This window comes from Gadus macrocephalus, chromosome 5 (genome assembly GCF_031168955.1).
Source record: "Gadus macrocephalus chromosome 5, ASM3116895v1".
NCBI lineage: Eukaryota > Metazoa > Chordata > Actinopteri > Gadiformes > Gadidae > Gadus > Gadus macrocephalus.
Genome location: NC_082386.1, coordinates 3,285,955 through 3,303,417, shown reverse-complemented (window position 1 = coordinate 3,303,417; position 17,463 = coordinate 3,285,955). Strand labels below are relative to the sequence as shown.

Genomic DNA, 17,463 nt, shown 5'->3' with positions numbered 1-17,463 from the left:
TTTAGGGCACATTTATGATATGTGAAGGTAACTCATGAGCTGTGTCTGTGTGGGGGGGGGGAGTGGGGTGGAGGGGGTTAGGCCTGAGACTCCTCTCCATGGTAATGCTATAGGTGAGAGTGGTTATTATTCAAGAGGGAGTTCAACAAGAGTGTAGCTAGCTGTAGCCAGCTTTGCTCCTTTCCCACGCTTTGGGATTCTCAGGGATGAGACCTGGTGCCCATCCAGATTCGATATTTTTTCGCTGAGCCTGATTGTTATTTGAGCTAAATATTTACCCAGATGAAAGAGGGCTACTGGAATTGACAAACACCTAAATCATTCATGGGACAACTTCAGGTATTATCTACCTCAGAAATCCAACCGACAACTAATGGCTTTGGTTGGGACCTTGGCAAAAATCTCACTCACTCACTCACTCACTCACTCACTCACTCACTCACTCACTCACTCACTCACTCACTCACTCACTCACTCACTCACTCACTCACTCACTCACTCACTCACTCACTCACTCACTCACTCACTCACTCACACACACACACACACACACACACACACACACACACACACACACACACACACACACACACACACACACACACACACACACACTCTCTCTCTCTCACTCTCACTCTCACTCTCACTCTCACTCTCTCTCTCTCAGAGAGAACCATCATAACCAGGGGTGCTCATAACTTTTTTAGTGAGTTACTCAGGTGAGTACCAGGAGATGGTGTTTGGTACGCACCCCAAACGTAACATCTGATCTCATGAGCACAGATTTCAGTGCACTTATCATTTGTTTCGAGCCACGGCACATCTAGGCGCCAGTTTAAAAAAAAAACCTTCTTCTTCTGCTCCAGCTCCGTTTGCCTTTTCTTTGCAGGTGGCGAACGCCAAAGTAGCTGCTCAACGTATTTGTTTTTTTCATTTTTTTTCAAACTCCCGTTATTTACGCAAAAGTGTTGACACAAGTGACGTTACGCATCCCTGATTATGGGCACACATGCATACCTGCATACCTGCATAACAGTTATGTGCACCCCTGATCATAACATCATAACTAATCTCTGCATTATTCATCCCCATTTCGCCTTATCAACGCAGCCTCTTCTATGGATGCCGTTCTGATCAGAAGTAGCAGCAGTCAATCATGCCCAGATACGTCCAGGCTGTAACAATGTTATGAAATGTGGAGAGTTCTGCTCCTCTTTCTCCCTATGTATCTGTCAACCATTTCTTCCTCAACCAACTCTTCTCTCTCTCTCTCTCTCTCTCTCTCTCTCTCTCTCTCTCTCTCTCTCTCTCTCTCTATCTCTCTCTCTCTCTCTCTCTCTCTCTATCTCTCTCTCTCTATCTCTCTCTCTCTCACTCTCTCTCTCTCTCTCTCTCTCTCTCTCTCTCTGTTTCAGAGTCAGTTTTATTCATTCCTTTCTCCACTTCACCTAGCTGCTCCTGACATAAGCCACAGCTGTTTGTTGTATTTTCTTCCAGAGGATTTTCCACCCTGATTAGATTTGGCGCCACAAAGCAAAACGCCATTGATCCCCCCAGCTTGTCATTGCCCCCATCACAGAGGGAAAGTCGGCCGGGCGGGAACGAGTGGTAGAAAGAGAGGAACAGAGAAAAGGAGAGAATCCAAGTTTAGATAAGGTGAATTAAAGAGAGAGAGACGGAGAGAGAACGAGGGAGCATGAGACAAAAGAGAGAGGCATTGAAAACCACAGACAACAGATGGGGGGGGAACGAGAAAGAGAAAATGAAAATGAAGAAAAAAAAAGAGGAGGAAAGGGAGGGTCAATTCTTACCAGCAGGGGCTCTAAGAGTTTTAATCAGGGCCCATTGATTTTACTGGCCTTTCTGATTTAAGCCCCAGTCTGTTTTGACACGAGGCCTCAGGAATGGATCGGGTGTTTCCTTGTTCTTCTGTGGTGGATTGATGATTAGATATAAGACCTACTTCATCTGTGCAAAACTTGTCTTTGTTTTGAAAGGGGATAATGATCTTGGATAAACGTATTAGCATTGATGGGAATAACGGCGTAATAAGTAACGGCTTTGTAAATAACGGCGTTAATAACGGCGTTACTAGCGGCGTTGATTACTCTTCCCATCATTATAACGCTGTTACCTTTATTTTCCAAAAAATTTGCCCGTACTATAATTTAAGCTGTTTTTTCATTAGACCATCTAGATCTCTCTCTCTTAAATTTTTTTCCTTGGTTGGTGGGCACGGGACAATCGCATTAATTATAACGATTGGCTGAGGTAGAGTAAAGTGTTGTGGTAAGCCAATCAGAGTTAGAGTTGGGCGGGTGTTGTTTACACATAGGCTTTTCGAAAGCGCGCAGAGTCGGACACACAACGACACAAGTGAGTCAGCGAGCAACAGGAATGGCGAGCCAAAATAATCCAAAAGACAATAATTGAACATGCACATGTATTTTAAGTTCCGTTAAAGAGGGGTGGAGGCATTTAAAAATGTACTTCAAAGTAATGCAATAATTACTTTCCGTAGTAACTAGTAACAAGGGGTGTAACGATACATAAAAGTCACGATTACGTACCTACCTCGGTTATTGAGTCACTATTCGATATGTTTTTTTGTACAGCTTGGTTAAAAGATACAAAATATACATTTTCTTTTTTAATTTCTATAAAAAAAAATACTAAAAATCCATTTATTAAATGCAATTGAGGATAAGAACAAAATAAGGTCCAGGACTTATTTCCATTGTGTTCCTCAACACAAAACATCAGGACAAGAAAAGAAAAGACACTATCTTGCATCCAGCGCAATTGACTTTCTACACCGACGCATGTGTCGTTGATAGTTTGCAACTGGCGCGGAGCCATGGATTAAAGTTCTCCGTCGCTACGACGGATTTCCGTCATTTGGAGTTCACAGAGGCCACTTGTGAGATCAATGTAGATCCGAGGAGTTTTTTTTCACATCTCCGATAACGTCGGGACAAATCTACAAACAGGCGTCATTTGGATAAACTAATCGCATATTAAGGATCTAAATAGGTACTTTCTTGCATAAAAAAATATTAAAACTTAAGAAAGTGATGTATTAACAGCACTGAAGCGAGAATTAAAACAGCTTTTAGCAGCTTTACCGCTACCGCTGCCGCGAAATGCATTCTGGGAAACTTGCATACTGTATACTGCGGTGCAGTCGGTCTGCTGTATACTGCATACTGAATCCCACATTCAGTATGCAGTATACAGTACATACTGCGCAGTATGTAGTCGGCAGTACGGTAGTATGCAGTTTCGAACATGGACATAATACACGCGTGTATTATGTCGTCATACGTCAACGCCGGTAAAATTGTCAAATTATATAGTGAGTATTTAAAAGGTCTACCGTTAAAATTGACTGAAAACACAAGCATTTTAATGTACATCCCGATTATATATTAAATATATATTAAATATATTATATACAAATGTATATATATACACACCATTTTCGCGCCACATCTTACGTCTCTTTGTTGTGTTAGTGTTGTATGAACTCCCTTATAATGATTGACGGCTCTGATGTATCGGATATTGATAAAACACAAAAAAATAAATGGAGATGGGCATGGCTGACGGAAACAGGGAACGATGGCAAGCCTTACGGTTCATGGTGCAAAAAAAATCAACAACCAGGTGCGTGTTTTTGTGTGATATGCAGGTGTCAAGTAACCTGGAACATGTTTCACACACTGCACGTGACTTGGCTGTAGCGCGAATAAAATTTCAGTCAGAATTTTTTTTTTCACTTTAATCCCTGCGCGGAGCGTTCCTCTCCCTCCACAGGCACGCGTCGCTAAATTAGGGAATGATCTTGCACCCAAGGGGCGATTCAGTGAAAGGAGGAGGTGTGATCTGGTGCAAACGTTCCAAAATGTTGCTTGTGTACCTCGCGCATACACTTTGCTTCTCTCATCTACCTAGCCACACATTCTTGGTAAATTATTTGAGCGGGCGCGCGTGTGTGTATGGGTAAAATAATTAATGAATGTGGGCGCACGTGTGTGCATCCATCTGTTTAAGCACACGCAAACTAAACACGAAATGAGTAATACAGTCCATGAAAATGAATATTAACGGGGGGACACATGCTTATTAGGAACACAGGTCATTAGCGATAATGCATACAATACTGGTAAGAAACGACGTTGTTAATGTATTGCGTACATCATTTAATAGAACCACAGTTACCGCATATCATATGTGTGTTACGTTTTCTTTGCCAAAATTTATTTGAGGACTCAGAATTTCTGAAGTGGAAGAAAACGCTATTTCATGTGTGAATTAGGCCATATTATTTGGCCATAAACTGTGCCTTCGAAGTTTAAAATTCATGTTGTCATGCATCTGTCTCATCGGAGACTGCAAACGTCAAAATATCAACTTGTCAGATTCAAATGTGCTCATGTCTCTTAAAGGGGATGGGAGATGGCACTCTCATTGGTTTATTGCATGTTACGCCCAAACCACACCTACGGGTAATTAGGTTACTTCAGGGCAACCCTTTTTAGATTTGTGTCGGGCGCAAGAGTCATTTATCCGCCGGTATAATAGCAACATCTCCATAGAACCGCCCACAAAGCTACTTGCGTTTGGCGCTTCTCACCTGCGTTTCAGACTGTTAAAATACGGCCCAGAGTGTGTGATAATCAATTGAATCTTTTTTTTCTCAAATATATATTAAAAAAACAACAACATATGGACACATAAAACACAATCAGGGGTTGTGTCAACGAATGGAGGCATGAGGCAAATAAAGGTGGCCGCAGCAGTAGCCTCTATGGTGGAAGGAGCTCACCCCAGACATTCCCATGTTGCCGGGGCTACGACCCCAAGTCATGCTACACGTTTCACATAAAAAAGTCTCTACTCATTAAACTAACAATAACTATAGAAACTAGAAATTCCTTGACAATTTTTTAACTTACAGTTTTGATGGCAAACTATAAACAGCATTTGTCAGAGTTAAGAAGACACAACTGTGTTCTTCACATGTGCAGCCCACATTTGAAAACACACTGTCATGGCCCTATGGGTATTACCGTGACGGATGCCTTGTGTTGCTAGTGCTCAGCACAAATGTCGGGGCCAGGTTGTTTTAGCTGTAGTTTATGCTGCATTTGAAGGACTGACTTCTGAACAAGTGCTAGCAAATTGCTTTTGTAATTGTTGTCCTCTTGCATTAACCTTGTGAAGTGTAAAGCCAGACCATAAACCTTAATTCAGTGTGTGCGTGTGTGCGAGTGCACGTGCGTGTGCGTGTGTGTCTGATATACTGGCTGCAGAGTTCCTAGTCGTGAAATAAAGGTTTCCCCTCGTGGGAAGCATTATCCTGCTGCTAATCATTTTATTGTGTGAGGAAATTTGAAAATACCAAGATAAGGTCATCTCGAAGGCAAAGGAAGAGACTTTATGGTTGACTCTCAAAGTTAATTAATCTGACGATATAACCTTTACATTCTGTGTGTACACAAGCTAATATTTAATACATATTAAACACCCCCCCCCCCCATCTGTTTAATTTAGCTTTATACCTCTATTGCTTGGGGTTGGCTCCAGGGAACATTAAGTGTAATGAAGTTAGCTGCTCTACTACGACCAGCGGGGCCTTTCCTTTGACCCGCAGCCTATCGTCTTCATTATTTTTGGGATTGCCGTTCCCAGCACAGATTTACAGGAATAGTCCCATTTTCCATGCATCGAAACATTGAGATGGAGAGCAGAAAGGGGAATGTGTGGTAAAAGACGGCGGATTATTGAAGGGCTGAGTGGAGAATTCACTGTGAGGGAGTGATACATTTAAGAATAAATCAAGCACATGAATAGATGGAAATAATATCTGGAAAAGTGGGAAGTTGTGCTAGAAAGTAAGATATGGATAGATAGATAAATGGATGAAAGTATGACCAATTTCAAATGTTCAAAACTAACATTACACTTTTCTGCAAAAACATATATATTTTCATGTGGTTTATTGCTGATTACTTGACTAAGACAAATCTTACACTAAGGCTTTATCGAGTGTGATTGATTCAAGTCAAAAGCGTACTTGTCGCTCATGGAAGAAATGCTCTTTTGTAGAAATCCCATTTATTGGAATGTCTTTAGTATATTGAATAATTACACACAGCAATCTTTTAATCCCAATAATAACTTTGTTCTCTCTCTCTCTCTCTCTCTCTCTCTCTCTCTCTCTCTCTCTCTCTCTCTCTCTCTCTCTCTCTCTCTCTCTCTATCTCTCTCTCTCGGCTCTAAGCAATACTTAGAATAAATTTCCAACTGCAATGTTAACAAGGCCCACACTGCAATTTAAGCAATAACATGGTAACAGTTCCAAGTGGTGCCTGACTCCTCCAGTCTGTTTAAGCAGCAGGAGGTGCAGACATGAAAAGGCCCCATAGACTTAGGGATTTGAAGAAAGAACATGAAGAATAAGAGAAAAACTAGCGATGACATTTTGACCTGGCGAGAACACAAATTAAATGTAATATGTACTTGCGGACATCACAGTTTCATTAGTTATCAGCAGAAACTCCCGGCTTTCTCTGTTCATGTATTATCTGTATTACTGTTTATATATTGTGTTCCAAAGTAACCCCCCCCCCGGTTATAGCCACAAACATGCTTACCAATAATAATTTAAACACACAAGAACTACTTTCTACCAGTTATGTCCCTCTCCCTCCACCTATCTCCCTCTCCTCATATCGCCCTCTATTTATATCTCTACCTCCATATATCTCTCTTTACCTTCATCTATCTCTCTTTACCTTCATTTATCTCTCCCTACTTCCATCCATCTCTCTGCCTGCATCTATGTATCTCTACTTCCGTATATCTCTCTTAACCTTCAGCTATATCTCTTGACCTCCATCTATCTCTCTTAACCTTCAGCTATCTCTCTCTACCTCCATCTATCTCTCTACCTCCAGCAATATCTCTCTACCTCCATCTATATCTCTCTTTAGATCCAGCTATCTCTCTCTACCTACATCCAGCTTTATTCTCCTCAATCTATATCTCCACCTCCACCTATCTCCCCCTCCCTCCAACAAACTTCCCTCCCTCAACCGCACTCTTTCTTTCTCTTCATCACATTCTTCATCTGATTCTCCCTCTGTTTAGTTCCCATCTATGTTTATTGGTTGTTGGTTGTTTTCCACTCTACTAGATCTATCAAGCTATGGGGGGCAGTTTCCATTTGCTAGAACAAGTATGCATCAAGCACATTGCATGGCACGCTTGTTTTTTTTTTACGAGCTGCACCATTGAAGGAAATGTCCAATACACAAACACACATACACACACACACACACACACACACACACACACACACACACACACACACACACACACACACACACACACACACACACTACCTTGCTTACTCTCTCTCACAGTCACTCATGCTCGTAGAGAGAGCGAGAGAGCTCCATCCAGGCTGCCGGTCCCCTTGGGTCCGGGTATAACACCTAGCTCAGCTGTGCTCACAGCATAAGTGAACATCCGCCTGTATCCCGTCGTAATGTTCCAGTTCAGCCTTTATGGCGCCATAAACACACATCGGGCAGCGCAACGGGGGGATCGCTCTAAGTGGTCCGTGGGGCTTCATGTGTTGGAGGGGAGGAGGGTTTAGGTGAGATTTAGAAGGAAAGAGTGAAGGAAGGAAGGAAGGAAGGAAGGAAACACAGATAGAACACAGGACGATTGGAAGGGAGGTGGAAAATGTGGAGGTGGAGAGAATTAGAGAAGATTGAAACAAAGGAGCTGAAAAACAATAGCAAGGGATAAAATAAACAATGGAATCACACATAGTGGTGCATCGTGAGAGAACACAAAGATAGGTCTCCGTGCGAGAATTTTCGAGACAAAAAAGAATGAAAACCAAAGTATAAAAATCTTTGAAAATGAAAGCTTCATATGGAGAACATTAATCAGTTCTCTTTATGGCATTTAAAAGTGAGGAACCAAATTTTCTGGTCTCGGCTATGCGTCGGAATTAGCTAAAGATATTAACAAATGAGGGGGTGGGGTGCAGTATGACGCAAAGGGATAGAGAAGGCGCAACATACATAATTCAGCAAAGCAGCAGGCATTGGGCGGAGCTGGGCGAACCGAGGCTGGAAGATAGCTAATGGCGTCCCTTAAATATCCCCCGCCAATTACTTTGCGCATACATTAGTGTTTGCACTGGCTTCAGTGCCATTCATATTATATTATGTTGTCCATTATCATTACAAAAACAAGGAGCAGCATGAGCACGCTCTTTAGTCATCAGGGCATGTGTGCCTGTTTGCTTTTGAGTCAGCGGCCAATCGTATATTTCCTCAGGCTGTGAGAACGTAAATGTATCAGCTAGATTACATCACATCATAATCATTAATATCTGTCTTTGCGTTTCACTCTGTCGTTCTGATGAACGACAGAGTGGGCTTTGCGTTGAATTTATTAGGTGACACATTTTTTAAGCTATTGTTGGAGAGTTACGTAACAATTAGAAATGAAGACCTGATAATGTCTGCCTTGATATCAGATGATATGCTAGGTTTTCAACTATTGTTAATCCACTTATCTTCATTGATGTGTTCCATTACTGTTTTACTTTAAAAAGCTCTTCCCCAAAGTTGTATGCTTTATTTTATTTCAAAAGATAGAGAGATAAAGTTAGAAAACAGGATACCTTAACAACCAGCCTTTTTCCATGATTCAGAGTGATACATCTGCAGGGGGCAATAAGATAAGTCAGTACTAATGCTGAACTAAGCATATAATCAAGTTCAGGTCCTGATGCATTGTTAAATGTGTTGAATTGTGACTGTTTTGAAATGTGTCAAACATTATTTATTAGACAGAGAGCATGTGTATGATAGTGTGGGTCATTTTATTTTTTAGATTATGTCACTCTATAGAGAAAAAAATCCAGATGGGCATTATGGGTACAAGAGAGGTCCAAAAATGTTCAGCATGCGAAATATGGCCTGTACACCAAGTGTCAGACATCATAGGACACCGGGCGGCGGGCTGGGGATTTGACCGGCTATCATTGTGTTTTTTTCAAGCCATTGTTTTTGTAGTCTGAGGCATTATTAGCTACCGTTTTTTAGCATCCGCGACTCTGGTCAACCCCATTATGCTTCTCCGTTAAGGCACTAGCGGTTTCTTTGGGGTGAAACAAACTGTTGTGGGTAAATGCTGACAGAACAGTAAATAACAAAAAGTGGCTTCATCTCTATTTAGTGACTATCACAACTTTGATGAACCTCTTCTCCTCTTCTGCGTGTTAAAAGGCCAACATTTGGCCATCCTTTTTTCAGGTCGCATATCTTGAATGTGTCAAAAATCGATAAGCGCGGATCAACTCTGTTGACAGACACAGAATAGGATCGATGAAGTATTATTGATTCACGATTCACGCAGCTTGTTTATTTGTCATCTTGTGACCAAATGTCCAATCATAGCTCTCCGCTCACAGACTCCGGGCTTACACAACAACTCTAAATTGTTTTCCTAATGCATCTTTTATCCCTATAAATGAATGAGACTGGTATTGATTGAAGATCCAACACTGTGGGCTGCAGGTACGCACCTTAGAAATCATGTTGAATGGCATTGGCCAATGAGCATTATTTGATATTTAATCAAATTTAATAGCCTGAAATGGGCCTGCCTGGTATCACAGTTCATGGCTCGGTGCAGATCAAGTAAAGACACTGCATATGTATATCATCCAACCATAATTTAAGTCCTGCCACCGATACAGACCTCAACACTCACAAACACACTCAATGGCACAGACTGAAACCCACAGATTGATGGCTTAGTGGTGGATTTATTCATTGTGTGTGTTGATGTCTTTGTGATGAGTGTTGGCCAAAAGCCAGGAACACTGGGGGGACACACACACTAACACATGAACAAATATAAATTAACCCCAAAACATATTGTGCATCTGTGTTATTTGTTGATAAAAATAATCAATCACACTCAAGACGACACACACGAAACATAGACATATACACCAAATAAAAAACCGAGTACACACACATATGCATCCTCTAGTCTATTGCATCCTCGCACCCCAATATCAGAAACATTTCTCATATTTTCTCCGGAGGAAATGTTAAGGAGAGACCACACACACAGACACACACACACACACACACACACACACAGACACACACACACACACACACACACACACACACACACACACACACACACACACACACACACACACACACACACACACACACACACACACACACAGGCGCCTTGGGCCCAGGGTCTGGCATTGCAGAGTAGATAGATTAGTGCAATAGTCTCAGCCAAGGCAATCATCTGCCCACTGTAGGGCTTCAAACCCTATCAGGAAGATCCTTCACACACACAAACAGACACACATGCAAGCACGCACACACATACACAAATAAATCATTCATAACAAATGAGTTGGCTCTGAAAAGGTTCACAAAGGGAACTGCTTCACACAGCCGAGACATCAGAGTTATTTTCAACTCAAAGCTTGAAAATGCGTTGAAATGTGTTTTGTTTTCCCCACGCTACAACTGATCTAAAATCAATGGCATACATATTATCATTTGTTTATCTTATTATTGTTACATATTATTTTGCCTTTAACACTAAATAAATCCAGGAATTATAAGTCATTCCAAGAAGCAACACGTGGGATCCCATAGAGAGTTGCATTAATACTTATAACAGCATTAGCACTGAGACAGTATTACTAAGATTAATAATATACGAATAGTTTATCTGGCAATCTGATGACAAGTATGAAACGCCGACGCGAAACGCAAGTAGCTTTGTGGGCGGTTCTCTGGCGCTGTTGCTATTATACCGGCAGATAAATGACTCTTGCGCCCGCAAATCAAAAATGGGTTGGTCTGAATACTCGTGGGTCTGTTTTGGGCGTAACGTGCAATAAACCAATGTTCTATCTCCCATCCCCTTTAAGAGCCATGAGCGCATTTCAACTTAACGACTTGATATTTTGACAGCTCGTATGCAGTCTCCGGTGAGGCAGATGCATACATGAATTTCAATATTCAAATGGCTCAGTTTATGGCCAAATAATAGGCTTAATTCAAACATGGAATAGCGTCTTATTCTACAACTTCAGAAACACAGAGTCGTCATGTAAATTTTGGCAAAGAGAACTTAACACCTATGTGGTCTTGTGGCCGCAGCTGTGGGTATGATGTGATAATGATATGCGGCAATATAACAAACATTGTTTGTTACCAGCATCGTATTCATTATTTTTATCGACTTGTATTCATAATATGCATGTGTCCCCCTTTTAAAATACATTGCCATGGACTGTATTATGCGTTTTGTGTTTTGTTTGCGTGTGTTTAAACAGATGGGTGCACGTATAGTTGAACTGCGCAGTGCGCACCAAACATTACCCGTATTCATTCATTATTTTAAACACTCACTCACGGTAAAACTATGTTTTCTCACGATCAATTACTCATCAATCCAAAAAGTTATGGGCTTGTGCAAGATGAAAATATGTGTTTGCTGTACGGTGATTGCAGATGCATTGTTTTAAAAGTAAAACTTCTTAACACAGTATAAGCTGTTCTTTCCCAAATAATTCAACCAACTACTTACCCTAAAAGGAGATTTGTTTTGGAAGGCTGGGATATACTTTGCTCGAGTTTATAATTGGTATTATTATTATTTTAACGGATGGCATATTACTACAGTGTTCATTCATTCAGCCCCTAAGGAAATTTATTTTTTACACAATCCACATCATCATCATAACATTTAAATTAGGCTAATCGTTTGCATGTTTATGCTGTGTATAGCCTACATGTGTGCAAACGTATGTTGCAGTTCTTCCCTGGCATTGCACGTCAAAATAGCAAAACCAACTGCGCGATCTGCTAGTTCATTTAAACCAGGTATTTTCCGGTCAGTGGATTACTTTTAGATCAGTAAAATAGCACCATGTATCATTTGCTGCGGAACATGCCTCTGCTTTTCGCCGACACGCCTCTCAGGGTACAAGTGTAGTGGCGCAAGTATGCTGTGGGGGGGAAATGAGCTTTACGCCGGGGGCAAGCTAGCAACGATACATGCGTCGGTGTACAAACTAAATTGCGCTGGGTGCAAGATAGTGCCCTAAAAGTCTAAAACTGAAATTAATTCCGCGCACATTAATTTTGTGTGTATGTGTGTGTGGTATACCTGTGAGGACTTTAACATTTGCTTAATTGATTATTCCATTATTATTGCAGTGATCACACACACACACACACACACACACACACACACACACACACACACACACACACACACACACACACACACACACACACACACTCTGGGGTCTTTCTTTCTTTAGTATCCCATCTTCCAAACCTTAACCTCACCTTGGCTCCCTACCTCCAGATCTTTGCTAACCATACGGGATCTTGCCAGAATAGGCCCAGCTGGGTCCTTAGCATACAAACCCTGAGCGCTTAGCCAGAAGTGCACCTTAGTTTTAATGAGGAATACAATTAGCATATTAATGAGAACGTGTAGCAGAAAGCTGACGCGACACTTTTGAAAACTGAAGGACAAAAGTTTTTTTATTTTTTTCTACGACAGCGTTACTTTGGAATAAAATTAACCGGTGGAATCCAGAGAGGGGAAAAAACAGCTTCCGGAGAACACTGAACAACATTGCTTCAATGTTTATAGCAAGCTAGGGGAGCATTTTAGCTTTGATTTCATCATGTAAAAAAGCAGATGTCAGATGTTGATTCACTGGGCTGTAACCATCACGACGGCGAGGCCAGGGAAGCTAGCCACACCGCGGTTTTACATTTTCTATCACACACCATGAAGCCATAAAGCATATCTTAGTACACTTCTGTGTGCCTTACCCTGCTGTTTAACATAGATGTCAGTTGAGGCTGAAAATACTTTGTGAATTGAATAAGGGATCATTGTTTCCTCTTTGCCCCTCACTGCTCTTTTGGGGGCTAGGGCTGGGGTTGTCATAACACAGGACCTGTAAAGCCCTTTGAGACACAGTTTCAAAGGGCAGCAACAGAACATTGTATGAAAAAAAGGCAGCAACAGAAAATTGTTGAAAACATTTGCAACAAGGAGGAAGACATCGTAGAAAGTATAAGGAAAACATTGTAGATAGTATAAGGAAATCATTTTAGAGATTATAAGGGATCATTGTGGATAGTAGGGATAATTGTTGATAGTATAAGGGAGTCATTGTAGAAAGTATAAGAAGACATGAGACCAGTCTATGCAGCCCAGGATTGTATCATCTTCTTCTGGTCGCAGCTGATTTGAACTCTTCCCTCCCTCCCCGTCTTCCACCTCCTCAGGATGATCCCCCCGACCAGCCAGAACTTCCTGGTGAACAACCTGGCGGCGGGCAGCCAGTACGACCTGTGCGTTCTCGCCATCTACGACGACGTCATCACCTCGCTGACGGCCACGCGTGTGGTGGGCTGCGTGCAGTTCACCACCGAGACCGAGTACATGCGCTGCCACTTCATGCAGTCCCAGTTCCTGGGCGGCACCATGATCATCATCATCGGGGGCATCATCGTGGCGTCGGTCCTCGTCTTCATCATCATCCTGATGATACGCTACAAGGTGAGCCCGCCCGTCACTCCGTCCAGCCATCCTGCTCCTGCGTTTGAAAGCTGTTAACATTGTCTCTTCTATAAGCCCGCTGGCCTGCAGATAAGGGCCTGCAGCTGTTAAGAGCTGGGATGCATGGACTCGTGCTATCACACGGCTGATCCATGCAGGGCTCCAGAGTGCGACGAAAATATTTAAGGGTGTGACTGATAATTGTTCTAGGTCCCACTGGTGCACCTGACGCTGCCCGGGTGAAAACAAGAATTACGGAGAAAGAAAATAAACGTGACAAAAGACGAGGGAAAACTAAGCCTACTGTTCCAACGAGCCCTACTACTGAGAGTCTGGACACCACGACACGCACAAACTTAAACAATAAACGGCAGGCGTGTTAAACAACCCACCGTGTGTTAATCAACCCGTCTGTCCTAAAGGACAGCGCGGATCCGTCTTCCATCTAATAAGCACATTCTTTATTTAAAACATGATCATTGCACACCGGGTTTATATTTTTCTACCTAGCACCTCATGAGTCTCATGCACTCCTTTATTAATCTGTGCCCTATATGTTTTAAAACCTTTAAAGACATGTATGGAAGACAGATCCACGCTGTCCAGGACAGTGAGTATCCGTCTTCCATCTCCTCTGTCTCTCCCTCTCCCGCTGTCAACCAAAGAGCGCTATCATCTGTACCCCCCTTTCAGAACCTGTGCTCGTACATTTTTCTTCCGGTGATTGATTTCATCAAATCACTGGAAGTGTATTGGTAAAAAGATTTACTTTTTAATTTTAGCATATTCAATTTCAGCAAATCACTGATAAATACATGATGAAATATAGTGTTGGAGCACAATGTTGTTTTAGGGGTGAATTACCCACACAAGCCCTTTATTTGGAAATCTGTTTTTTTTGCTGAAAGTTTTAGTTTGAAATGCACAATTACAGCTCAGTGAAGCACTTGAGACACTTTTTTTTTCATATTTTTACATAGATTTGTGCTTCAAATAAAGAAAAGCATTCCTCCAGCCCGTAATTACGAGCTGGAACTGGGAGTACATCGGTCTGGTACGAGTTCACGGGTAGTGAGTTGTGGGTTTGCTCCCGTTCCAGGGCATTTTCACGGGTAGAGGAAACACATAATTTGCTCATCCAGGGGACAGGCCGTGTGTATTCATGAATCAGCCAATCACAGTGCAGTCATTGGCCAATCATATACATCACTGTTCAACCCTCACTGTACACTCAGTTGCATTACGCTGTTGGCGTGAGCAAGATCAGCATACAACGATACAATTGCTTTATTAAACTTAACCCACAACTCACTCACAACCTTTGTGTTTGTTCCAAGGTCTGTAACCCCGGCAACGGCAGTAAAGGCGTGTCCCTGCGGATGACCAATGTCCACTCCCAGACCAACGGACAGCAGGCCCAGGGCTGCACCGTCACCCCCAGCCCGTCCAAACACAGCGCCCTCGCCCTGGAAGAGCTCTCCAGCGGCGCCAGAGAGAAGGAGGGAGGAGGCAGAGGAGGAGGCCTGGGAGGGGGCTTAGGAGGCAGGAGGAAGGACACCATGACCCAGTCGTCGGAGACCTTGCTGAGCAACTCCTCCCCGGGCACGGCGGTGGCCAGCCCACCCTGGGCCTCCCATGGGGCAGTGGGGGAGATGGGGCCACCAAAGAGAGGCTCAGAGAGGGGCCCGGCGGCCGAGCCCGTTGGCGAGCACCCCCCAAGCAAGCAGTCCTCTGGCGGCACCCTGCCCAAGGCCAGGAGGAAGCCCGCCCCCGGGAAGCCCGGGGAGAGGGCCCCGGGGGAGAGGTCCCCCGGGGACCGGCCGGGGTCGGCAGAGGGTCTGATCTCGCCCAGCGCCCCCCGCCCTAAGTCCTCCTCCACCTCCTCCTCCTCGGCTCTCCTGCCCCCCTCCTCCGGCCGGCTGGAGCACCTCAACACCAACCGCAACAACTCCACCTCGCTGGAACAGCCCCCGGACCCCTCCTTCCCCCACCACCACCACCACCACCACCCGCCCCCTACCTTCCCTCCACCCACCGCCAGCCCCGCCCTCCACTTCAAGGACACGCCCGTCCTGCGCCGTGCCCCCCGGGGCCCCTGCCCCTCCCCCTCCCGGTACCAGACTCTCCCCACGGAGGAGGTGGGGAGGCGGGGCAAGGCCCGAAGGCGGTACTCCCTCGGGGAAGGAGGAGGAGGAGTAGACAATACTCGCCCCCTACAGCCGGTGGGCGGAGCTCCCAAATTAGGACGCATGATGCGGAACAAAAGGAGCCAATCGATGAGTGTCATGCTAATCCCCAAGGAAGGGGAGGCGGAGTCTGAGAAGGAGCGCTGTGATTCTGATTGGATCCTGGAGAGCACCGTGTGACGGTCTGTCGTGTCGCTGTGTTTTGACGTTTTGTAGGCGTGACCGCGTGGTTTCCTGTGTGCTTTTGTGTGGATTTATGTATGGCTGCTACTCTGGCCATCAAGATGTGTGTGTGTGTGTGTGTGTGTGTGTGTGTGTGTGTGTGTGTGTGTGTGTGTGTGTGTGTGTGTGTGTGTGTGTGTGTGGAATGGGATTAGCATATACAGCACACATGTTATGTGTCCTGTTTTGTTTGACCATGTGTCAGTAGATGTGAGGATGTTTACTGAGTGTGTGCGTGGGGATGGACCAGATCTTGTTAGAAACGTTTATATTATAACTTCTCTCCCGTTCATTTTTTTTTTGAGAGGTTTACAAAAGATTGTTTTCACCTAAACGAATACCTTGTAGCGTATTCTTGTTTTTGTTTGTTGTTTGTTTTGGGAGTTTCGGCTCCAACAGGTGGATGTTTGCCTTGTTTGGTGTCTTGTGGCTTCCACATTATAGCACAAACAAAATGAAAAACACAACCAATCTATAATAGACAATGCCGTCTGCAACAGGATTACACAGGGGCCACGGCCACCCACATACCCCCCCTCCCCCCGTCAACCAAAAGGGAAATAAAGGACTACACAACGTCAAAACTACAAACGGAAAAAGCATATTATTCTTAAAAAGGAAAACAGAATCAGAGATACAAAGGTGTGTGTTTGTTTTGACGTGCTCGTGGTCGTAACCATGGCAAGAGAATAGCAGTTGGGTGCCTTCTTTTGCTCAGTTGTTCCGTCAGTTTCTCTGTCTGCCAGACAATGTGGAACGAGAGCCGACTGCGTTCCACACCACGATGTCCATGAGATATATCACACATCGCCTTCTGAACTAATGAGGACACCACGCAAATAGACTTTTACAAACGTGAAGATGGACACACACCGTGACAAAAGCAGCGATGACGAAAACATAACAAAAAATACTCTTTACTGGACCTCGTATTAAATTAATATTTTTTAAAGGAAGATATACAGAAAAAAAAACTAACCTGTGTGAGCTTTTTGCTGACATTGGTATGTGACAAACCTTTGTCCGTCTCAAGCTCACGGAAAACGTGTGTACAGAAAAAAGACAACATGTACCGTGTTGTTTCGTTGTGTAAAAATAAAATGTCCAAAATGAAAACGTGTATTACTTTTTTTACAAATGTTACTCTACGACACAAAACTTTTGTCTACGATGTCTCAAGTTGGTCATTAAAAACTCCTGAAAGTGTTGAACCTGCGCTAGGTCTTTTACGACAATCTTTCATAGTCAGTGGAGTTGAGCTCAGATAGCAGAGAGTACCCCTGCTTCTAGAACACCCAACATATTTGAAACATTCTTTAGCATACATGCAAGCAAAGCACACGTGTTATCTACAAGTTGTTTTCTTTTCTGGCTCCTGACTCCTGTA

General features: G+C 43.4%; 1 protein-coding gene across 3 annotated transcripts in view; it reads left to right on the top strand.

Moving 5' to 3' along the window:
* Positions 1-17,192, top strand: part of lrfn5a (leucine rich repeat and fibronectin type III domain containing 5a) — a 111,235-nt gene extending 94,043 nt beyond the window's left edge. For all 3 annotated transcript variants that reach the window (XM_060051807.1, XM_060051804.1, XM_060051805.1), the window contains exons 9-10: positions 13,395-13,668; positions 15,006-17,192. In XM_060051807.1, coding sequence (XP_059907790.1) covers positions 13,395-13,668; positions 15,006-16,034 — 1,303 coding nt within the window. In that variant the 3' untranslated portion in view covers positions 16,035-17,192. The remainder of the gene's footprint in view (positions 1-13,394; positions 13,669-15,005) is intronic.
* Positions 17,193-17,463: the final 271 nt, after the last annotated feature.